Raw genomic sequence first — 24,951 nt, 5'->3', positions numbered from 1 at the left:
GAGGGCTGAGGGCTGACTGACCACAGTGCGTGTCAGCTGGATCGGTGTTTGAGTCTTACGTCTTTCACTCATTAACTGGGTGGCTTCAGGCATGTTCTTTAACCTGCCTATAACTCAAATGAATCAACTGTACTGTGCCTAAGACACTCAGCTCATACTGCTGTTGGAAGTTAACGGATGTAAGTCTGGTGCATCTTCAGACAATCATAAACACGAGCCTGTGAATGCCTAACAGCCGTTACAACAGTATTCCCAGTGTAACATCTTACTGCTAAGTCACAGACACTGCATTACCAATGACTTACACGTCCAGCCCACGGCATCCCCGGCACTCACTTGATTTTGACAAACTTGCGGCACGGCACGGTGTTCCTCACACACGTCTCAGTCAGCGGGTCTATGTCCTCCACGATGACAAAGGGGGCCTCCTCCAGGGTGACGATGCTCAGGTGGTTGTCGTCAGGCTCGCAGTCAGAGAAGGACTTGTACCTGGGCCACACAGCATGCCTCAGGCTCAGGGTCTGGTTCTCCCACTTGCCCACCTGCAGCACAAACACAGAGACATACACGTGTTTGCTTTCTGGCGTGTCTGACTTCTAGAAAAGGCAGGTCCTTCCCCGTGGAGGGCACCCTAGAAGAAGTCGGTCCATCGCAAGGGCTCCTGCTCACGGGGTTAGGACAATCCGGGACTGACGAATAAACAGAGAGTGCAGCTGCAGTTCACGGCAGCTTCTCCACAGGGGAACTGACTGGGCATGTCTAGGAGTGACACCCAAGCCCGGGTGCTGGTGCTGGGTTCCTGCCACAGATGTCACGGAAACCTCACAGACTTCTCTCAAGGAAACTCGGCAAGCTCTGGGACTGAACCTTCAACTCTTGTCACCTACAGAGAGATGCCAAGAGGCCTGTGGAAAGTAGAACTGGAAGATAACTTTAGTCTGAAATCATTTATCTCCATTGCACTTAGAAGGCAAAGAAACAGAGGGCTCGTCTTTTTGGCTAGTTCACTCTGCAAAGGCCAAGGACGGGCCAGGCTGGGGTGAAGAGAACAACTTCATTTGAGGTCTCCCACATGGGTAGCAGGACACCAGTCATTTGGACCATCATTTACTGCTTTGCAGAGCACACAGTGGCGGGAAGCTGGGCTGGGAACAAAGGAGGCAGGTCTTGAACTACGCACACAAATCAGGGAGGTCGCTGTCCCAAGCAAGCGCTTCACTGTTGCACCAGCTGCCCACTGGGAGAAAATGATTCTGGCCCCCCAAATTTTGAAAACACATGCATAGGAGGGGGTCTTCAAAAAAGTTCATAGAAATGCACATTATTCTAATATGTTTTCCATATTGTTACCTTCATGTTTAAAAGGGGGGTATTAAGGGAGAAGGCCCACCCAATTTCCCACCCTCCCCAAGTCCCGGGTGTAGGGCATGCTCTGAGGTTCTTGCTCAAGTGGTTTTGATATTGCAACAGTTATGAATCGCTGTCAATCTTGCCGCTCCAAGCACTATGAGGTCTTTGAAAAATCCACTGATTGACATAGTCCATCATAGCTTAGATGGTTGGTTGACCCGTTCTGTCTTCTCTCTTTTCTTTGTTATGGTTCTGAGTCCAGCATTTAGATTAGGAAGATCTCCAAAGAAACTTCTTGTATGTGCTAACAAGTACAGGGCCTGGCACCGTCCATCGCTCCAATCAGCTGGTGGTTGCAATTCCTGGGTTGGTTCTGTTTTCACTCCCGTCTTCCACTGGAGCCAATGGGTGTTGCAGTCCAGTCTGGTTCTGCCCAGCACATACTTGGCCCTCACATAAACCAGCGGGAGCTGTAGCCTAGGTTGGAGCGACCCACAATAACCCCAACCAGGCCCACCCCCTACCCTGGTTTGCCAGTAAGTGTAGCAGTAATCCAGTCTGTCCCACATCCCATTCCACCCCAGCCGCTGTCTTAGTTTTATGTCCTCCCGTGGAAGTGGTAACCCAAGAGGGATGAGCCCACTATTTCCCTCCCAGGCCTCTCCCACTCCCAGATTCCAGTTGATGCTGCCCAAACAAACCTCGCCCACTTTAATTTTGTTTGCACCAGTAGGAATAATCCGCCCAGCCTGGCTTTTCCCTGATCTAGTCCACATGAGGCGCACAGGTGTGGTAGCTCTGCCTAGTCTGGTCTGCCCCCATCCCAGCCCATGCTCTCCTGCGGAAGTAGCTGTCCAGCAAAGGAACCCTCCCTTATTCCCCTGCCAGCTCTGCCCACTTCCTTGCTTGTTCTCAGGCTGGTTGGGCGCTGCGGTCCCTTCTGGTACAGGCAACCTCACCTCGGCATTCCATAATGTGCACTAGTCTTTGTTGCGACCGACCCTGGGTCGACCCACACTGGTGCCTGGATTTGCCAGTGGATGATGTGGACAGATTCAGCCTGGTCTTGCCCCCACGTCTGCCAACTGTATGCCAGTGGGTAGGTTTCCATGGCCTTTTCTGGGCTGTTTCCTATCATGTTTCTTGCGTTTACCTGCTGGGTCTGTGTCCTGCCAGAGGAGTTGCCCAGGCTCCTCCATCAGAACCTCTCCCAATGCCAGGTTTCACGCTTACCAGTGGGTCCATGAGCCAACCCTACTCAGTCCACCTCCTGTCATAGCAGGAACTGTGGCTTTTCCTGACTGGCCTTCAACCCAATCTGGTTCTTGCTGTTGGATGTTCCAGCCCAGCCATGGTTTGTCCATACCCACGTATGGCTCACACATGGCTCAGTAGGGGTTTGAGACCCTGCCTAGTCCATCCCACATCTGCCCTGGTCCTCCAGAACACCAGGGGGAGTCGGGGTCCGGCCCAGTTCGGTGCATCCAATCCCAGTCCACACTTGTGCCAAGGGAGACTACAACTGTTTCCAGATCAGAACGCAGCCCCCTTCCAGGCCACGCGCCTCTTGGTGGGAACCTCAGCCCAGCTAGGGTTGTCCCCTTTGCTCCCCAACCGGGTCCGTTCCCAGGCATAGATCACATGCCTGCCAATGGATGCTCTGACTCAGCTTGGCACAACCCCTCCCCTGTCCCGAACTCTGCCTTAGACACTGTGGCTTAGCGTCCCAGGCTCCCACAGACCAGCAGGTACAAGAGCCTAGCTCGGCATGACCTCTGCTCCCTCCTGGTTTCTAGTTTTACTTGTGGGCTAAGGTTTGCTCAGTCGTGCCTAATCTACTCTGTTCCATTACCAGTTGACACATTGGCCAACTGTTGGAGCTACTTGTGCAGGGCAAGCCCCAAGCCATAGCTTCTGCATGACTGGTATTTGGTGCTCAGAATTATTAGTGATTACAAGTTTTGCTAAGGAAGAGTTACTGCCTCTTTCAGGTCCAAGAAGCACAATGGGTTCAACCTGGAGCTAATTAAGCAGCAACTCAAAGAACCAAATCCCCAGAGCTCCCCAGCCGGGCGGCCAGCAGGCGGAGCCTGGCACCAATGGCGCACTGGCCGCCCGGGGAGGACGGCTCACCATGTGCCCATGGCGGCCGTCCGGGATCCAGGCATGAGACGCCCCGTCCTGAGACCCACCAGCTGCCAGGAGGCAGCTGGAGGTTTAAATAACCCAGGCCCAAGGTCGCGCCCCTCCCAAATCCCATTCACCGCCCCATGAAGGCGGCGGGTGGGCCCCGGACCTGCCCAGTCCCAGAGGCCTCCCCCCTCGGTCTACTCACCCCGAAGGAAGCGGCCCCCGAAACCCAGCAGGCCCGGGGAGGACGGCTCACCATGTGCCCATGGCGGCCGTCCGGGATCCAGGCATGAGACGCCCCGTCCTGAGACCCACCAGCTGCCAGGAGGCAGCTGGAGGTTTAAATAACCCAGGCCCAAGGTCGCGCCCCTCCGAAATCCCATTCACCGCCCCATGAAGGCGGCGGGTGGGCCCCGGACCTGCCCAGTCCCAGAGGCCTCCCCCCCTCGGTCTACTCACCCCGAAGGAAGCGGCCCCCGAAACCCAGCAGGCCCGGGGAGGACGGCTCACCATGTGCCCATGGCGGCCGTCCGGGATCCAGGCATGAGACGCCCCGTCCTGAGACCCACCAGCTGCCAGGAGGCAGCTGGAGGTTTAAATAACCCAGGCCCAAGGTCGCGCCCCTCCGAAATCCCATTCACCGCCCCATGAAGGCGGCGGGTGGGCCCCGGACCTGCCCAGTCCCAGAGGCCTCCCCCCCTCGGTCTACTCACCCCGAAGGAAGCGGCCCCCGAAACCCAGCAGGCCCGGGGAGGACGGCTCACCATGTGCCCATGGCGGCCGTCCGGGATCCAGGCATGAGACGCCCCGTCCTGAGACCCACCAGCTGCCAGGAGGCAGCTGGAGGTTTAAATAACCCAGGCCCAAGGTCGCGCCCCTCCGAAATCCCATTCACCGCCCCATGAAGGCGGCGGGTGGGCCCCGGACCTGCCCAGTCCCAGAGGCCTCCCCCCCTCGGTCTACTCACCCCGAAGGAAGCGGCCCCCGAAACCCAGCAGGCCCGGGGAGGACGGCTCACCATGTGCCCATGGCGGCCGTCCGGGATCCAGGCATGAGACGCCCCGTCCTGAGACCCACCAGCTGCCAGGAGGCAGCTGGAGGTTTAAATAACCCAGGCCCAAGGTCGCGCCCCTCCGAAATCCCATTCACCGCCCCATGAAGGCGGCGGGTGGGCCCCGGACCTGCCCAGTCCCAGAGGCCTCCCCCCCTCGGTCTACTCACCCCGAAGGAAGCGGCCCCCGAAACCCAGCAGGCCCGGGGAGGACGGCTCACCATGTGCCCATGGCGGCCGTCCGGGATCCAGGCATGAGACGCCCCGTCCTGAGACCCACCAGCTGCCAGGAGGCAGCTGGAGGTTTAAATAACCCAGGCCCAAGGTCGCGCCCCTCCGAAATCCCATTCACCGCCCCATGAAGGCGGCGGGTGGGCCCCGGACCTGCCCAGTCCCAGAGGCCTCCCCCCCTCGGTCTACTCACCCCGAAGGAAGCGGCCCCCGAAACCCAGCAGGCCCGGGGAGGACGGCTCACCATGTGCCCATGGCGGCCGTCCGGGATCCAGGCATGAGACGCCCCGTCCTGAGACCCACCAGCTGCCAGGAGGCAGCTGGAGGTTTAAATAACCCAGGCCCAAGGTCGCGCCCCTCCGAAATCCCATTCACCGCCCCATGAAGGCGGCGGGTGGGCCCCGGACCTGCCCAGTCCCAGAGGCCTCCCCCCCTCGGTCTACTCACCCCGAAGGAAGCGGCCCCCGAAACCCAGCAGGCCCGGGGAGGACGGCTCACCATGTGCCCATGGCGGCCGTCCGGGATCCAGGCATGAGACGCCCCGTCCTGAGACCCACCAGCTGCCAGGAGGCAGCTGGAGGTTTAAATAACCCAGGCCCAAGGTCGCGCCCCTCCCAAATCCCATTCACCGCCCCATGAAGGCGGCGGGTGGGCCCCGGACCTGCCCAGTCCCAGAGGCCTCCCCCCCTCGGTCTACTCACCCCGAAGGAAGCGGCCCCCGAAACCCAGCAGGCCCGGGGAGGACGGCTCACCATGTGCCCATGGCGGCCGTCCGGGATCCAGGCATGAGACGCCCCGTCCTGAGACCCACCAGCTGCCAGGAGGCAGCTGGAGGTTTAAATAACCCAGGCCCAAGGTCGCGCCCCTCCGAAATCCCATTCACCGCCCCATGAAGGCGGCGGGTGGGCCCCGGACCTGCCCAGTCCCAGAGGCCTCCCCCCCTCGGTCTACTCACCCCGAAGGAAGCGGCCCCCGAAACCCAGCAGGCCCGGGGAGGACGGCTCACCATGTGCCCATGGCGGCCGTCCGGGATCCAGGCATGAGACGCCCCGTCCTGAGACCCACCAGCTGCCAGGAGGCAGCTGGAGGTTTAAATAACCCAGGCCCAAGGTCGCGCCCCTCCGAAATCCCATTCACCGCCCCATGAAGGCGGCGGGTGGGCCCCGGACCTGCCCAGTCCCAGAGGCCTCCCCCCCTCGGTCTACTCACCCCGAAGGAAGCGGCCCCCGAAACCCAGCAGGCCCGGGGAGGACGGCTCACCATGTGCCCATGGCGGCCGTCCGGGATCCAGGCATGAGACGCCCCGTCCTGAGACCCACCAGCTGCCAGGAGGCAGCTGGAGGTTTAAATAACCCAGGCCCAAGGTCGCGCCCCTCCGAAATCCCATTCACCGCCCCATGAAGGCGGCGGGTGGGCCCCGGACCTGCCCAGTCCCAGAGGCCTCCCCCCCTCGGTCTACTCACCCCGAAGGAAGCGGCCCCCGAAACCCAGCAGGCCCGGGGAGGACGGCTCACCATGTGCCCATGGCGGCCGTCCGGGATCCAGGCATGAGACGCCCCGTCCTGAGACCCACCAGCTGCCAGGAGGCAGCTGGAGGTTTAAATAACCCAGGCCCAAGGTCGCGCCCCTCCGAAATCCCATTCACCGCCCCATGAAGGCGGCGGGTGGGCCCCGGACCTGCCCAGTCCCAGAGGCCTCCCCCCCTCGGTCTACTCACCCCGAAGGAAGCGGCCCCCGAAACCCAGCAGGCCCGGGGAGGACGGCTCACCATGTGCCCATGGCGGCCGTCCGGGATCCAGGCATGAGACGCCCCGTCCTGAGACCCACCAGCTGCCAGGAGGCAGCTGGAGGTTTAAATAACCCAGGCCCAAGGTCGCGCCCCTCCGAAATCCCATTCACTGCCCCATGAAGGCGGCGGGTGGGCCCCGGACCTGCCCAGTCCCAGAGGCCTCCCCCCTCGGTCTACTCACCCCGAAGGAAGCGGCCCCCGAAACCCAGCAGGCCCGGGGAGGACGGCTCACCATGTGCCCATGGCGGCCGTCCGGGATCCAGGCATGAGACGCCCCGTCCTGAGACCCACCAGCTGCCAGGAGGCAGCTGGAGGTTTAAATAACCCAGGCCCAAGGTCGCGCCCCTCCCAAATCCCATTCACCGCCCCATGAAGGCGGCGGGTGGGCCCCGGACCTGCCCAGTCCCAGAGGCCTCAACCCCTCGGTCTACTCACCCCGAAGGAAGCGGCCCCCGAAACCCAGCAGGCCCGGGGAGGACGGCTCACCATGTGCCCATGGCGGCCGTCCGGGATCCAGGCATGAGACGCCCCGTCCTGAGACCCACCAGCTGCCAGGAGGCAGCTGGAGGTTTAAATAACCCAGGCCCAAGGTCGCGCCCCTCCCAAATCCCATTCACCGCCCCATGAAGGCGGCGGGTGGGCCCCGGACCTGCCCAGTCCCAGAGGCCTCAACCCCTCGGTCTACTCACCCCGAAGGAAGCGGCCCCCGAAACCCAGCAGGCCCGGGGAGGATGGCTCACCATGTGCCCATGGCGGCCGTCCGGGATCCAGGCATGAGACGCCCCGTCCTGAGACCCACCCGAAATGCACATTATTAAAAAACTACATGTAGAACTTCTTTTTAAATCTGCACCAAAACAAACCTACCTTCGAATCCTATTTTCCACAAACTATTCGCTGAATCTTCATTCTAACTGATATACTCTAGGCACATTCTTAATGATTAAGAGTTTTGTTTTGCCAGCTGCAAGATGGTCACACTTCCATCTTCTTCCTAAGCATGTTATGAAAATTAAACAAGGCACTGCAAGAGAAAGCAAGGCATAGTGACTGGCCTTTTCTCTTTCCCTTAAGTGTAAGATGGAACAGAGAAAGCTGAAAAGGCTCTAAGAAAATGAAAAGCAGGAAAGGAAAAGGGGGGAGAGGAGCAAAAAGGAGATTAGAACTGGAGGAAGAGACCACGGGAGCAGGACAGAGCGGGGTGAGGGAATTAGCATCATTTCAACCCCACGCAGGGTTTTATTTCAGCTGCAAATTAAGGTGAACTTTCATTAATCCAGCGCAGGATGGAGACTGTCCCTGCTTAGTGTACATCAAGACCTGTCAAAATAGAATCGATTGTATTCCCTCGGAGCAGCAGTCAGCACCGTAGTGAAATCCAATTGAAGGCTGTTGTGAGCCTTCATGTTACCTGACAGCTCCTTGGCACAGCGTGCACATACCAGGAGGAAGATGCCCCCTGCCCTGCACCTTCTCCATCCTCCTCCTCCCACACAGGATTGTGGGACACCGCAGGCCAGCGCTGTGTGTGTTCCACCAACCACAGGGAGAAGCACCTTGTCTGAAAAGCCGAGTAAGGACAGGCCCGTCTGTGTGGATTTAACCTGTCACCTCTCCTCTGCTGACACGGTAACATCGCTCTGCTAGGGCTGCAAACCTGGTCTACCCTGCTTGCTGGGACCCCGAAGGCCCCAGGGGCAACAGGAGTGCAAGCAAAGAACCTCTGGTGACGTCATCAACTGTATCACAGGATTTCTTGGCACAAGCTCCTGCGCAAGCCAGTCTCGGTGGGGAGAAGGAGGGGGTCCCAGGCACAGGCATTGCCAGAGTTGCCAGAGTGCTGTAACTTCACACATTGTTTAGCCTGCTCTACCCCTTCCTGGCATGTTGAGCAAATCCCAATAGGACAGCCAAGGTGGACAAGGTCAAGCTGTGGGTTGAGAAGCTGACCTGAAGCTGATGCTGTTGTGCAAACCATGTCCTGGCTCCTTCTCTGACCCTGACAGGTGTCGCCATACCCCATTCCCAAACCCCCATCTACAGAACTTCATGAGCCAGACACTTCTTGCTTCCTCCCTCCTTCCTATGTACAAGAATCCCATACTTGTGGGCAGGTTTAGCAGAGACCCCGGGGTCCTTAAATTCTCATCCCGCAGCTGTGAGTTGCCGAGTATGACACTTGACACTGAGGATACCATAATGGAAGTTAGGGAGCTTTTGCTTGTGTGGAATTCATATGCTAGTGAAGAATATACAGGAAACAAATAATCACTATACCAACTGGAAAGAAGAAACAAAATATGGGTCTAAGAGAAACTATAGGAGAAAAGAAACCACAGCAGGTTTCTGGGAGGGGGTGGCATTTCGGCTGAGGACAGAAGCCCAGGATGAAGCAGAACAGAGCAGGTGTTTGATCAGGGGTTCAGAGGAACAGAGAGGTCACCAGACAGACGGGGACCAGGTAGTACATGGTCATAGGATCTTTTGGGAAAAAACTAGGATTTAGAAGTTTTCTGCAGATTATTGCTATCTGCCCCTCTTTCCCCAACCTAAATTTACACCCTGAAGCCCCAGCACAATGGTATGTAATGTGGTCCTCCCAAGCAGCAATGTAACCACTGTGTCAAATGCCCACCCCAGGACATCTTTAACTTACGCAAAAGTAGAATAGTATCATGAACCTCCTTATTGCCAGTACTCAGCTGTGCAAGGTGCACAGCTTCCAAGTCAGGGCCTGGCATGTGGAGAGACCTAATGAATAGTTGTGGCTAGAATAAGTGAATATTGAGTCTGAACTCTTCTTAAGTGCCCGTGAGCAAGAAGATGCCAACAGAATGATCCAGTGTCCACGTGGGCTTCAGTTATAGAATCTTGTACCCTAAACAACAAGTTCAAGACCCTGTATTTCCTCTCTTGCCCTTTCTTTGGCTTCAACCTCCTAGGCTCAGAGCCATGGAGGGCAGCTAGGGGACTAGCCTCTGGAGTACCATTCTCCACTGAGAGCAAACAACACTGACACCATTTAAAAAGGGACTCTAGCCACTCAGCAGGTCCACGGAGAAAACAAGACAGGACATAGTGAGCTCTGCACTAAGGGCCAGGCAGCCACAGATTCCACAGTCGTTAAACGGGCATCCGCTGTGCATACGCCAAGCACCCCTTTTTAAAGCAGCTATGTCCAAAGCAGAACAGAGGAAGCCAATGCTCTCTGAAGGCAGTGCTCTGTCTGTTCCCGCATTCGGCTCAAAGGCAATGCTCTTTTTCTCTAACCTGGAGCTTCTTCTCGCTCACACTTCTTTCCATGATGGTGCTAACCACACCCAGCTGTCTGTACCTTCAGACCAGCAGTAGCGTCTGCATGCTAGGTCAAAGAGGGAGTCCATGCCAGGGCCACACCAGCTTCCCTCCAGCAGCATTCCCTTGGGACCCAAAGGGCTCAGCTTTATCATGCAGAGCAATTAGCACTGTCTCATCCAGAGTCTCTGAGTCAAAACCCAGGGGCACGGTGAGAATAGGCACCCCGACATGTTCTGCCTTCCTCCCCAGACCCACCAGCTCAGTCTAATTATAGGACAACTATCAGAAAACAACAACAACAACCACCTTCGTTTTTTTTTTTCAGTTTCTAGAAAATATCTCACCAGCACTTCTCAAAAGTACCAACATTATCAAACCAAGAAAATCCAAGAAACTGGTGCATCCCAGGGAGACCAAGGAGATGATTAAAAATTCTATGATGTCTTGCATCAGACACTAGCATGGAAAAAGAAAAAAAAAAGAGGGAAGATTAGATGAAAAAAATAAAGAAATCCAAACATAACCTGGGGTTAGTTAGTAATAATGTGTCAGTTGGTCCATTAAGTGTGGTAAATATGCCATAACAGGCCAATATCAGATGCTAATAATGGGAGAAACCAGGCGTGAAGCAAATAAGAATTCATAGCATGAATTTTTCTTTAAACATAAAACTACTTGAAACTAAAAAGTTCATTCAAAGCAGGTATTTTTTTGTTTGTTTGTTTGCAAACAACAAATATACTTTCAGAGAGAGGGAGGCAGAGAGAGAGAGAGCAGAAGAATTGGTAAGAACGTGAAGCTTGGAGCCTGCCACGCCCGGTCTACCATTAACCAGCTGTGGGATGATGATAACTTGCAGGATTGCTGAGGGGACAAAACTAGCTACCGTCTGTAGAGCACACGAGGAATGTTCAATCCCGTACTGTGTGTTGCCACTTGATATTTAAGTCAACGGAAAGGGAAACTTAGAGGTGAGGTCAGGCCAGCTCACGTTTCAATTCCATAAAAGCAGTACTTCTTGATACTTGTCTTTGGCTGTCTGGCCCGCCTATCATCTACTTCCCAGGCTGGTTTATTTATTTATTTATTTTAAGTTCCAATCTATTGATTTTTCTCTTCAAGAGGTATCAGCGACCAATTTCAAAAACAGGCACATATCTTTTATCTGGCCAGTTTAGCTACTCTGACGCAATGATTGGCTCAGAAATGTCCATGTGATATAATCTGGTCCAATGAGAGCTTTCCCCAGTTCTATCAGGCAAGGACAGCACAGAGCAATCTATCATGGAATCAAAGTTAGCAACAAAGAGGTGATGGTATTGCTTGGGTTCTTATAGCTCTAAAACTGGTATTCGCTGGGTAGTTACATTAGGGACATCCTAAGTTCTATTTTAATCCTTAAGAATTCCTATATGCAAGAGAAAGGCTTTATCGCTAACATGAATATTTTCATAGTTAAAAATAGTCCTCATCTCACCTGAATAAGTTGTGTGGGAAGAGAAAATAAATTTTACCTTCAAAATAAATCAAAATTTTGTACTCAACCTTTGAGCATTTTCAGAAAATACACTAAAGTTTTGAGGACAAAGTAAAATAATTGACCTCTGGTGGAGAAAAGTGATTTTGGTAAAAAGAAATACAGGAAGGGGAAATTAACTTTGTAATGATTTTTTTTTAAATCCATCCTTATTAAGAAAATTCAAATACAGTGCTTTCAGGAAGCTGATTGCTGCTCAGTCCCTAGAAAGCAGAGGGAGAAAGGGCATTGATTACTTATCAAAATGTTCAGCCCATATTTTCTCAGAGCACAAATGATTTCCTCTCCGGCGAATGCATGCATCAAGTTAACGTCCACCCCTTCGTGTCTGGATAAATACAGAGAGGGTCACACAGTTTGCAAGAGGCCAGAAAAGAATTAGGTTAATAGATGTCTGCAGCTCTTCTTTCAAAGAGATGGGAGTGTTTGATCGTATTTGATCTATTTATGAGATGCTTACAAGAGACAATTAACATACCTCATAACTGGTCTCCCAGTCTCCAAAGCCACCCCTTAAACACATATGCTAACACCAAAATCAGTTTGAACCCCTCGTTCAAACCCTTCTACGACTTGGAGTCTGCAGAGACCAAACCAGTTTCTCCTTTGCTGAAGACCCCTCAGTATTATAAGCACCATCAACCTCATTCTCACTCTCTCTTATTCTCTTACCCACCTTATACACTATTTTGCCTAGAATTCCTCTTCTTATCATCTCCACCTACTGATGTTCTGCCCATCTTTTTTTTCCAGACTAAGATCAATTTTCCTATGGCGTCTGTTTCATTTCTGTATTTTCCATATGTCCTAGAGCTATGGAAACTCAGCACACTTGCTTTTGGTGCTTTACTGTGTTCCGGGCACAGCAGGTGTCCCTGGAGCTTCAAGAGTGAGGAGACCCCAGAGAGGTCTGTACTGATGCTCAAAGCTCTCAGCCTGGTCTAAGAGGAAAAGTTCAACTTCAACAGCAACCCAGTGAGATGAGTGCCATGCTGTAGAGACGCCCGGGATGCTACTGAAGGAGACAGCCTCACACCCTGGAGGCGACTTCCAAATACAAAGCAGGCCAAGAGAGTTGACGCTCATGTTGGTAAGGTGGTTACCTCTATCCCGTGGGCAACGGAAACATGTAGGAGGTAGAGACTGGCGGAAAATTTTTAATGCGGGGGTTGGAAGACGTCTACTAGAACGTTCAAACGTGGGACAGAGAAAAGGATTGTGGCTGAAAGATCAAATGTAGAGCATTGCCAAGGGGCAGCTGCATGAACGTGGACGGTGGGGGGCAGAGGGGCGTGGTGGCACAAACTCAAGAGCTCTCTGAGTGACAGCATCAACAGAACTGAGAGATTGGCTGCACACAGACAGGTGGTGAAGGCCCTGTTTGCCCAGAATTCCCGCTCTATGGAATATACCACCTCTTCAGGCTGTCACTGCTTTATCATCCTCATTGGTTGTAGTACCGTATTCACCCACAAGCTAGTTTAGCAAATATTTGGTGAATTGAACTTGAGGCTGACTGGGGTGTAGCTATTAGCTCCAGGTTTTCCTTCGAATGACAGAGTTAGAAGAGGAAAGCTGCCTATTAACCCAGCTCCCATCCTTACAGACAAAACAACAGGGATTGCAAAATCAGAAAACCAGAGAGGACATTTATTAAAGCCGACACAGGAAACTGAGTTCACACGGTCTGCACTGCAGTGTGGCTGAGCCTCATTCGCTTCGTGGATGATTTCATAATCAAGGGGAAAACTAGCATTAAAACAAGCATTTCATGTGTGAAAAACATTAGAGAACATTATACTCCAGAAAATAAGCAGTGGTGTACTCCCGAGCTGGAGAGAATATAAGCAATTAACCCTTCCTAGAGATGACAGTTCAGGAGGAAAAACAAAGCAATAGGAGGACAATTTCTTTCCACCTGGAATGAAGAGTGTTTGGTAAGACACGAGATAAATGGCCATGAAGAAAATTTAAAACGATTTAATGTCCGTATTTAACATAAGCAGTATCATCGATTAGCATCATTTCCATGCCTCAGTGTGCACGGCTGACATGCAAACAAGCTGATGACAGGTTTACACACAAGTAATCCTGTGCCTTGATTTTCTGCTTGTAACCCAAAACAGAGCTGAATTTGCGATCAGACTTCCGGAAATCACAACCAAGATGTCTGAGTCACTGTGGTGACTTGACGTGAAGTTCAAGTGTACTTATCCGGAGTTCTCTGCAGGTGACTTCAGTCAATTTTTTTTTTAATTCCTGACTTAAAGTTTATCCAACACACTTAGTCTGCTGAAACCAAACATTAATTTGGAACTCAGTTTTCTCCTGTGTGCTGTATGTGAACAATTTTTGTTTTTAAAAATGCTGAACACAAACCAAGCCTCTTCGCCTTTGACATAATGGGGCTTCGGATGGCTACTGGCAGAGTGGAACCCAGAACTGCTTTCCACAGCCAGCAGTGACGTTCCGGCTTCCTCTCAACATGCTATTTCCAACACAGGGGTGGAAGATGGTGGGAAGAGGAGACACTGGTGCCAAGGAGAGCTTCTACCCTTTGTCTGAGTCAGAGTGCTGGCTGCTGGGCCCCTGCCAAATCTGGACGAGGAGGTCTGGGGGATGATGGGGTCTCCGATTCTGCCTTTGCAACCAGCATCTCAGATGGTTTTTCCTCTGGGTGTTCCAGGAACCCCATTTTAAAAAGTGCCAGGGGATTATGCCTACAGGGTACAGGCAGGATTAAATGCAGCATAAGAAGAAAATGGAGATCTTGCTTCTTGGGTTACTTACGTAACCAGTGGCAATTGCCAGCAGACTTAAATGAGTTTAATCAGCTATTAGAGACTTAATTAAATTCCTCTCAGTTGAAATTTCAGAATTGCCTAATTGTCACACAGCTCACACTGGGGCAGTTGTTTTATTTATTTATTTTTTTCTCCCTTCCTAACATAGCTGTTCTCAGGACAAGCTAGTATTTTTATGGACAATGCTGTCAACTGCCTTGAACCCAGCACTGATCTAGTAGCTCACGGTGATGTGTTTGGAACTTTTTCATATGCAGTCTGCATATCTGCTCTTTTCTCTTGAAGGCCCAGCCAACCAGAGAGGGGCTTACTGCTTCTTCGCATTCAAATGTAACAGTGCAAGTCTTCAGAGAGAGGAGCTGCCACTTTCCTCTGGAGTTCAGCCACCATACCTCTGCTCCCAGTTCCCCGCAGATGGCTCAAACACTCATTTCTTTGGTTGATGTGGATCTTTGTATGCTCTTGAAAGTGATGCGTTCTGTTAATTAGCTAAACGGTCAGTAGTATTTCCCTTTTCTGATTTCACATTGACATGGCATAACATCAGAGACTTGAGAAACAAAAGGAGCTCTTTCATAATCATTTTTTTTTTTTTAGAACACACTCTCAGGAGTCCTTCATTGCGTAACTTCTCCATCAGTTGGCCCTCTGTGGGCTATAAAAATAAGCATTAAATAATTAATAAACAGGATCACCCCAGCAGAATGATCTCACTTTCACAATCTTCTGAAGAAGAGGATAATCATTATTATCATCATTGTAGAGATCCAGGAAACCAGAAATGGGACTCGACCAAAATCAAACACAAAGCGAGGGGCGCAGGAATCTGAGCTCAGGCCCTCAGACGTCAGAGCCTGCGCCATTGACACTGTCTGATATTCCCAAGGTTGCCATCCTCCCTGCTGTGGGAAACATAAACAGTGCGCTTTGCTGTGGGAATATTCCATGGATCAGCTGGAAAGAGAGTAATTAGCCCCCTGCAGCAGACAGAGTGATGCCCTGGGAGTTGGGACACCTGGCGTCTGGCTCCCAACATGCAGAGCCTTTCTCCTTTGTGGAAGGGTGGAGTTTTATTCCTGGTGGGATACAGGAGAGGGGGTGAGAGAAGCCAGAGGTGGTCTTGAGGTTTTGCTCTCATTGACTGGCAGCTGCGTTTTCCTCATTCTGCCTATGAACTGATTCTTCTTGGAGACCTTGGGTTTCCGCAGAGGTGAAGCATCTCCAACCGCAGAGCTGCAAGGGCCTCTGTGCCTGGTAGGTCTGGGGTTGAAGTCCACAAACATGCAAAAGGTGATTATGATAACAGACAAAACGTGGAAATCCACTGCACCGATGTGAACTGTGTGACATTGGGGAATGTGGGGGGGTTCAGCCCAGAGGAATGTAATTAAGGCTTTATCGGCTGATTTGGCTTCTTTGCCTCGGTGGTGATCTCTGTCCATTGCATAAGGGCTCGGAGGGGAGGAGCCCCTCCTATCAGGCTGTATTTGATGCTGACAGTCAGGGCAACACAATTCTTTCCCTGGTTGTGGTGTCTGCTCTTGCCGAACCCCAAACACAAACTCGGCTGACCTCCTTAGGCGGCTGCTGCTTTGGGAAAGAAACTCCAGATGCATAAAGGTTTGCCCAACACAGTTCAGAGGGGATGTGAAGGAAAAGGGAATGATCACAAACCTCAGGACTGGCAGGGGCTCGGGGAGGAGCGCAGGGGGTTAACTGCCAGAAATCGAGTGAGTACTTGACCCAAGCTCCGTCCTCCCTAACAGGAACTGTGATAACTGTGATTATTTTTAATATCTGCACAAGGACAATTTAGAAATACAACAAAGGCTTTCTTTTGACCTTCTCCTGTTCTTTCCCTGGGTAAATTTCAGAGATCAGTGTAGCTTTCCATTGTAGAATAGACGAAATGCCATTTGCAATCTGGCAGAGTAAATAACTCTTGCGGGGGGGGGGGGCGGGATGGGGGAGGGCAATATTTACCTGAAGCACCTTTAGCAAGCTCCTGCTCCTCAGGCAAGGCTACCAGTTAGAAACTGGTCAAGAGAGGCATCTGCAGGCCCCACGCTGAGATGAATTGGCTTTGCATTAATGCTCACTAGCCAGAAAGTCGGGGTGAGCCTCACCCCAACACAGACAGAGCACTGACTACTCTGGCTCTTCCTATCGCTCAGTAACAGTTTTTTTTTAATATGAAATCCTTGAAACCTGACAAAATTTTGGCCTGAGTATGTAACAGTTTATAAAAAAAGAGATAAGTTCCAGGTAATTAAATTGCAGGCTAAGGAAGCAGAAAGCTTCGATGCATCAAATCTGACTTGAGGGATGTAACAGGCCAAAGGCTGATGGATTTCCTCACTCAGCATTATGTAAAAAAAGCCAATTCCATTTGGATCCTGGTCCTGAACACTCAAAGGTAACCTCATTGGTGGTGTCTGCAGAGTTTTAAAATAAAGTTATAGGGCCTGGGGGTATTGATCATTTGGAAAAGCATTTCATTCTCTCGCCCACAAAGTTATTGGTTGGTCTGAGTTGAAGCATTTGAGACTTGGTGTCGGGTCACCAGTGGGCATTTGTTTTGGATCTGGGGAAAAAGAATAAATTGACATCTCTGAGATGAATGTCCACTTCCTTACAAATGAAAAGGAGAGCCAGGGGTTGATGCCTGAGGCCCTGCTATTGATTGTGGGGAGGGGAAAACGCCAACGTAAGCCCTTGCGCAGGGTGAGGTCCATTGACTTGATTAAAGGTACAGTGACTGGAACCTCGCTTCTTCTTAGATAAAATGGAATTTTTCACAATAATTTCTCTTTGCTCAGTTCTGGCCCCAAACTATTTTTTACACCAGGCTTGGCTGAGTCCTAAGCTATTTCAGTAAGAGGATCCTTTGAATGCTAAAGCCAACAGGAAACTTAATGGTGAGGAAATGGTAATAAGCTTAACCACAGCTTTGGCAGTGACAGTTAGGTGTGGGGGGTGGAGAGGGGAAGGGATGGGCTTTGGGGAGGCAGTGATTCTACTGTGATGGGCGTTTGTAGTCAAGCCTAAGCAACCTTCAAATGTCAAACCAATTTCCCTTAAACCAATTATCCTCATCTCTGCCATTAATCAGTCCAGAGTGCTATAGAATTACTGGGAGGAGATAAGAATCCTAGAGACCCATTGGCAGCTACTCAGCATTGTTTCTCCTGCTGGATTTTGTTGGCAAACCCTGCACTTGGAGTCGCAAGACTCAAGTTCAAGTTCACTTACAATGCTTATGAAATATGTCACCTTAGCTAAGGCAAAACTTGTCAGATCCATACAGCTGATAGTCAAAGGCAGAATTCCAAGAAGATTCTTGAGAATCACAATCAGTAAACAAAGCTGTGCTGTAGACCTTGTCACTTAGTAAAGGATTTCGTTGATTCAACAAAGGTTGACTGAGTGTCTATTCTGTGCCATAAACTGTTCCAACGTTGGCAACACAGCAGTGAATGAACGCTAACCCTGGAGTCAACAAGTACACTCCTGGCCAAGTGCAAACTTTTATCTACAGCTCACAAGAATGCATCTGCTATTTCATTTTTATTTATTTGAAATATTCATATTTATTTATTTGAAAGGCAGACTGAGAGAGAGGGAGAGAGAGACCTTCCATCTACTGTGTCACTCCCCAAATACCCACAACAGCCAGGGCTGAACCATGCCAAATCCAGGCTTCTGGAACTTCATTCTGGTCTCTCATGTGTGCGCCAGAAATTCAAGCACTCGACTCATCATCTGCTGGCCCGACTGATGCATTAGCAGGAAGCTGGATAAGAAGCAGAGGCAGGACTTTGTTCTGGACACCCTGATGTGGGGTGAAGGCATCCCAAGTGCTGGCAAAATCTGTTGAGTCACAACATTTGCCCCCTCGACGTTCCATTTTTAAACAATTGGAAAGGAGGTAGATGTTTGGTACACTGGTGAAGATGCCGCTTGAATCACTTGCATCCCCTATTAGAACCATAAGTTCGAATCCTGGATCCACTTCCAATTCTAGCTTCTGGCTAATGCATCAGGCTCAGTAGTTGGATCTCTGACACCCAAATGGGAGACCTTGGATGAGAGTCAAATTCTTGGCTTCATGTGACCCAGCCCTGGCTGTTTTTGAGGAGAGAACCAATGGATTGACAAATCTCTCTCTCTCTCTTTCTGTATTGCTGCGCTTAAAATGAATAAAAATAAATTTCTAAATAGCTGGGGGAAGTGAAGTAATATTTATGACACATGAAAACTATGAGTGTCAAATCTGAGTGTCTAGAAATAATATTTGATTGGAACACAGCCATGCTCGTTTCCGTGTATATCCTCTATGTTTGCTTTCACACCAAAACAGCAAAATTGAGTACTTGCTATGGAGACAGTATGGCCTGCAAAGCCTAAAATATTTACTAAGTGGTCGGTCCTTTATGTGAGAAGTTTGCCAATCTCCTATTCTTTACAGAACCTACCCACAAGGAAGTGAAAGAAAGTAAAATACCATCAAAATGAATTATACAATAAAATAGAAAATAGCCACGAATCAAAAGTGAAATAAATGCGTTAGACAGCAGATTTAAAGTAAAGAGGAAGAACTTTGGAAAGGAGTGACATTCAAGGGCACTTAGGAACCTGCAAAGGAGTTGGACAAGCAGAGTGGAGAGAAAGGACTTGTGGGTACAGAGAACAGTGCAGATAAAAGCTTAGAAGTTGTTCTTAAGGGACATGAACTAGGAATTTGTCCAAACTAGATGAGACACACAATATATAGCGGAGCAGAGAGAGAAAAAGCAATCAAAGAATATGTGGAGACAAGATTACAGAAGCTCTTGGATGTGCAGCTAAGATCCCTATATGCACATTGGAATTTGCTGTACTCGTACTCAAATTGGCAATTAGCATTAGGAGCTCTTAATGGCTGGCTCAACATTTTGCGGTAATGTTGGTGATGTCATCCATGTATAACTGTATGTATCCCTCCCTATAGTTTTGGAATTGTCTTCTAAGCAAATGAGTATGTCATTTCTCCTCATAAATACATTCATACTTATCAGATTACCTTGATAAAATTGGAGATCTCTTAAGAAAAGATGCAGAGAAACAAAGGTGAGACATGGTGAGAGAGAGAGGTTTCACCCTCTGGTTCAGTCCTCAAAGGCTCAGGACAGTGGGGTTGGATGGGGTCGAAAGGCTGAAGCCAGGAGTCAGTCACTGAACTGGAATCTCCATGTGGGTGGCAGGAACTGACGCACTTGATTCCTCATCACTGTCAGCCAGGGTTTGCATTAGCAGGAAGCTGGAGCCAGGAATCCAAACGAGGTACTTTGACAAGAGAGGCGGGCGCCTTTCGCTGCTAAGCTCAACACCCACCCTGCGAAGGTCAAGTTTTTTTTTTTTCTTTGTATTATGCCTTCATTGCCTACTTTTAGTCCATTCCAGTTACCCCCTGCCATGGAGGAAACACTCTTACAAATGCTTGATTTTGTGTCGTCTAAATTCAGAATCTCTACAGCTCTCAGCTGGGCATTTTGCCTTTCTTGACATCACTTTGGCCCTTGGACCCGTGACCCCTCTCTTCTCCCTATGGGTTTATTGGTTCAAGTCTTCTGCTTCTTTCTCCTTCCCAGCTAGGCCTCCTTATCTGTCACATCCACAGATATTTTCTTTCTGCCACCCCCGATTCTGAGTCAATCCAAACGCGTCCTCACCTGGAAGCCACTGCGCGCACAGGTGGAGAACATCACACAGCCACACAGATGAATGCCAGTTCAAATTTAAGGACTCCCTCTCTGGTTGAAAATCTTGCTCTTTTCCTAATTGCATCTCTCCTATCCCCTAGGAACTATTTCAGACCTTCACACCTGCCCACAAGGCTGCAATGCTGCCAGCTCCATCTTCACTTCCAGTTGATGCATCTGACTCTTATTTTGGATCCATGGGCAACCCACGTAGCACACGAACGTACCTGCCTCTGCACGTAGATCTCTTCCCTCCCCTTCAGTCATCAGAGACCTCTCACTCCTCTAGCCTGACACTGTTGCTGCGGCCTGGGCTCTGCATCTGTCTTTTTCTGTCCCCACCTCTCCCATAAACCTGGCCTCCCTCAGATCTGTCTCCAGGAGCTTTCTTTTCACTGAAGTCGTTGGGTACAGCGTGCAAATGTTTGCTCCCTACCTTTGACAGTGAGGGCCATGCCTGACCTTACGTCTCTATGCACTGTCATGATCCTGCCCCTTCCCAGATCTTTTCTGCCTCTTTGGCGGACCCAGCTGGGACAAAATAGATGCTCCTCTTCTCTCAGCATGCTCCCTCCTGCACACAGACCTCCAGGCCCAGGCCCCTTCCACACAGAGACTCCAGTTTTCATCCCTACGACCACAGCTACTTGGATCTGACGACTTTTTGTCAGCTCCTCTGTGTGGCATCCAAGAAGCCTCAGAATCAGCAAGCCTAGAGTAGAACTCATCACGAAGAGATAGGCAGTTTCTCTCCCTCTGCCAGAGTCTCAGATTTGAATAGGGTTTTGTTTGGTTGGCTTTTCTGTCTACTTCTTCCCTAACTCACAACCTCCCCACTACTCCATCCCATCTCCCCTTGCTGCCCTCCTGCTTCTCACCTGGTCTGTGTACTTAAGCAGTTTCCCTCTTGGACCCGTTCTCCAAACAGCAGCCTGCGCAATCACTCTCAGTGTCTCTGTCTAATCACCCCATTTTCTCACTGAAAATTTCTTTATGACTTCCCTCTATGCGTAGAACGAAGGAAATGCTACACTCTCAGTGACCAGACTCCTTTCCTAGGCCTTTTCCATCTCTCTGCACTTCATGCCAGCCCCTCGCTGACAGCCAAACTCTGACTGTATCCTACTGCATGCCAGCCCACAAATTGCAGCAAACTCCTCTCTCCCCTCCAGCTTCCAGCACCAGCTACTCACCCTGCCCAGATCCCCTTCCCACCCACTGCCTAGATCCCTGCTCTGGGCCTTGGAGCCCAAGGTAGAAGGCAGCTTTCCGGTAAATTGGTCTCATCTGTAAGGTGAGTATAAAGGGGGAATCACATGATGTGGTACTCATGAGAATTACACAGTATGACTGTGATTACACCATCGGCCATAATGTCACTGCCCAACCAGCATGAAGTGCAAGATATTGGTCTCTAGTAGGCATTCCATTAAGGTTCATGCTCGTGTTTTCCTATGATCAAGGTTAACTCTTGAAGTGAACGCCTGGCTATAAGTGGAGACCTAGACATTGCTTTATCAAAATTCCAAGACTAGGGTGTGTTTACCAAAATAACACTTGGGAACAGCACTTTTTCCCCTGTAAGGGCAGACAGACCTACTTTCTCTCCACTACTCACTGTTTTAAATGGATATTCCCTATAATGATGAAACCCTCCATCATTATTTTTCTGTGCACAGAAAGGAAGGTCCTGCCAAAAGCAGCCAGAAATCTTTCTGCTCATCCAATAAATGTGTAGTCCTGGAAATTATTTTATTACCACTTGCTAGAGTGAGGTTCTGTACAATTAATACATGCCATTGAATGTATAACTATAAACATGACCCAAGCATTCTCAGATCCGTAGGCACGTACTTGCTGGTGTTCCACTGGCTAAGAAACTATATTGGGGGAAAACAATGAAAACAAACAACGAGAAGAAAGTTCGAGTAATAGATATCTTGGGAAAAGCATTAGTGCATCCGGAAAGCTGTGTATCATCATATGGAGAATATGAAAGTCTCAGGGCTTGTGTAGACATTCATGGGTTACAAGGTGCTATTTATCACCTCCTTTCACTTGACCTTCACGACAAAGTCACACTAAGGAGAAGGAATTTTTTAGAACAGTACACTGATGCTCACCCAAGTAGCTTGACCCAGAAGATAAGCACACGCAAGAGCCGACCGTCTCGACGACTGCCCAGAATTCGCCTCATTGTGTGTTTTACCAGGCATCCTCTGTTACCGGTACACGGTATCCTCAGGGATGCTTGCCTTTAGATTTTGAACACTGTCAGCAGTCTCCCAGAAATCCACTTAAAACAAATGCAAAATAAAACAACAATCCTAATAATTGTCATTTAAAATCCAGATTGCACTAAGCATACGTAATAGTTCCCATTTATTAAGCACTTTCCTATGATGTGCTGGCCTTATTCACCAGATCTTACATACATTATTGATAATCTCCACAAGATATGACATGGCTGGATGACCATGTTCCAATTAATTCACTTCCTCTGGTCCTCATTTTCCTCACCTGTAAAATAAAACTAACTATACTATCTACTGGTTTGGGTTGTGGTAAACATAAAACGTGATCGTGTACATAATGTGCTTGGCTTACGGCCTGTGATGGAGTCAGAGCTGAGAAATAGATAATCCGTTCATATTGTTAGGAACTATAAAGGAAAACCAAATTCCACGTGGTTCCCTTTCAGATCCATTATCCCCCACAGCACTGGGGAGGTTGACCCACCTTGCAGAATTCGATGGAGGGTGGTGACAGAAGCTAGTGTCCAAAGAATGGGCTGCAGAGTCATTTAAATCCAGCTGAGAATATTGAGGATTTTGTCCTCTGCTCCTTGCTCTTCTCATGTATTGCACGGGGATGGTAACGGCACCAATAACTCAAGGTTTTTGTCAGTATTAAACGAGAAGATTGGACGTCAGACATTTTTTCCTGACTTAAAAGAAGAGTTTAGTCAATGGTGACTTGAATATCCCACAAGTAATACCCACAGAGGGTGGGTATTATCATTGGCTCCATTTTACTGATGGAGACACTGATTATCCTGAACTTTGGCACAAGTCTTTAGACTAACAGTCACTTCTGGCCAAACTCCACCCAACAAATATTGACCAGACACCAGCTGTGTCCAGAATTGTTCAGCTACTAAGCGTGGCATGCTCTATGGAGCAGGCAAGCCCATTTCTGCCGCTCCCGATGCCAATCTCTTGTCTGCATGGACCAATTACATATCCCTTGACACTGACTTGAAATTTGCAACTCTGGATTAGACATCTGCTCCTCTAACTTTGTCTCCAACTTCTGTCTCCCAGTGATTTACCATATAAATCAATGGGTGCCTCACTCATATTTTTGAATCCTCACCCAGTTTTAATGATATAACAATTATGGGTGCCATCTCCTGGGTATCACTTTGGTAACAAAACAGTCTTCCTGTGCTGATTCAAATTACCAATTGGGATGCACTACATGGAGTGAGATGTGGACAGTTCATGCAGAATAACCTTGCACAAGTCTTTCACCTCTGAATTCAGTGCCTTTGCCTTTTAAGCGGAGTACATGTTCCTGCTTTCCCTTTATAAGGCACTGCTGTCAGGACCTCAGAGCCCAAAACCAATCCTTGTCCCTGCCCCCCCGCATCTCTTTTTTCTACCTCTGATCTGCCTGTCCTATTTTCTTCAAACGCATTTTAATCACGGAAAGAAAAACTATGCCATCAGTTCTAATCTGCCTCCCACATAGAGGCCAGCCCGGAGAGAACCAGGATTCTCCCAACACAAATGGGCCATCACTTTCTTCAAGTCGTGCTAAACTCACTTTCAAAGGCATGCAGGTTGATTTCTCCTCTCTCCTCCCACCTTCAGATGTTTTCCTCATTGAGTTTCCAGTGGTGTCTTTCCTCACACTGAGAGAAATCAAGAAGGCTTCGCCTTTCCACTTCCTTCTTCTTTGACATATCCAACTCGGGCTTTCTAAGGTGTAGAATCATTATTCAAATGGAAGGGACAGGGTCTGCCATATACTATAGGTATGATTGTGATGCGTTTGAAAACACCTTTGTAAGAGACAGTGAGTAGATAAAGAGCCATATGGCAGAGTCATAAGGAAGGAGCCCTGGCTTGCTGCAGGCGTGGGGACTGAGCTGCATCTTGAGATTTGCAGAGGGATGCTGATTGGCTTCTGCACAAAGAGGCAAGAGACTGATCAGGAGGCAGATTTGCATACAGCTGAGTGGGATGCCGGGAGCTGAGCTCTGGAGTGGTTCAGCAGGGATCTTGTACCTGTAATAGCCCTCCTTACAGACACGTGGAGCAAGTCCACCGTGTGGGGACGCGAGGATTCCCAACACGGGTTCTCATAATGAAAGCACTGGCAACCTTGCTACCAACATACAAAGGAACTCTGTTTCTACCATATGGTGTCGTAGAAACAAACTGGATGCTGCGTCTGACAGAACTGAACTGGGGTCTAGACTTTTCCATTTACTTGCTTGGAGAAACCTTAGGCAAAACCACCAGTCATCTCAGAGCCTCAATTTCCTCGCACATAACTGGGGGATGGAGGGATGACAGCTCTCACCCTAAACATCTGCTAAAAAGGGGTCAGGGCAGACATTTAACCTAGTGGTTAAGATGCCAGTTGAGGTGCCTGCATCTCTTATCAGAGTGCCTAGGTTTGAGTCCTAGCTCTGTTTCAAATTTTAGTTTCCTGATAATGCAGACTCTGGTTCAAGGAGCTGGGTCCCTGTGAGCCACATGAGCAACCTGCACTGTGTTTTCAACTTCTGGCTTGGGCCAGCCCAAGCCAGTGCAGACATTCAGAGAAGATGGTAGCAAATGGCAACTTTGTCTCTCTCTCCCTCATGCCAACATCCCTTCCTCCTTCTTTTTCTTCGGGCCTCTAAAATAAGAAGGGGGAGAAACAGGCCAATGGAATGAGTCCAAAGCCCTCGGGACACAATCAGTACACAATAACTTAGTATTATCATTGCATAAAATATGAGAACTCAT

At 49.9% G+C, this 24,951-nt stretch overlaps 1 protein-coding gene across 2 annotated transcripts in view; it reads right to left on the bottom strand.

The window, feature by feature from the left end:
- Positions 1-24,951, bottom strand: part of GRIN2A (glutamate ionotropic receptor NMDA type subunit 2A) — a 312,582-nt gene that overhangs the window by 69,440 nt on the left and 218,191 nt on the right. For both annotated transcript variants that reach the window (XM_040973351.1, XM_040973352.1), the window contains one exon: positions 337-542. In XM_040973351.1, the coding sequence (XP_040829285.1) occupies positions 337-542 (206 nt within the window). The remainder of the gene's footprint in view (positions 1-336; positions 543-24,951) is intronic.

The sequence above is a fragment of the Ochotona curzoniae genome, unplaced genomic scaffold, assembly GCF_017591425.1.
Source record: "Ochotona curzoniae isolate NIBS_2020 unplaced genomic scaffold, NIBS_Ocur_1.0 contig_2321, whole genome shotgun sequence".
Lineage (NCBI taxonomy): Eukaryota > Metazoa > Chordata > Mammalia > Lagomorpha > Ochotonidae > Ochotona > Ochotona curzoniae.
The sequence above is the reverse complement of the archived record's forward strand: the minus strand, read 5'-3'. Positions and strand labels throughout refer to the sequence as shown.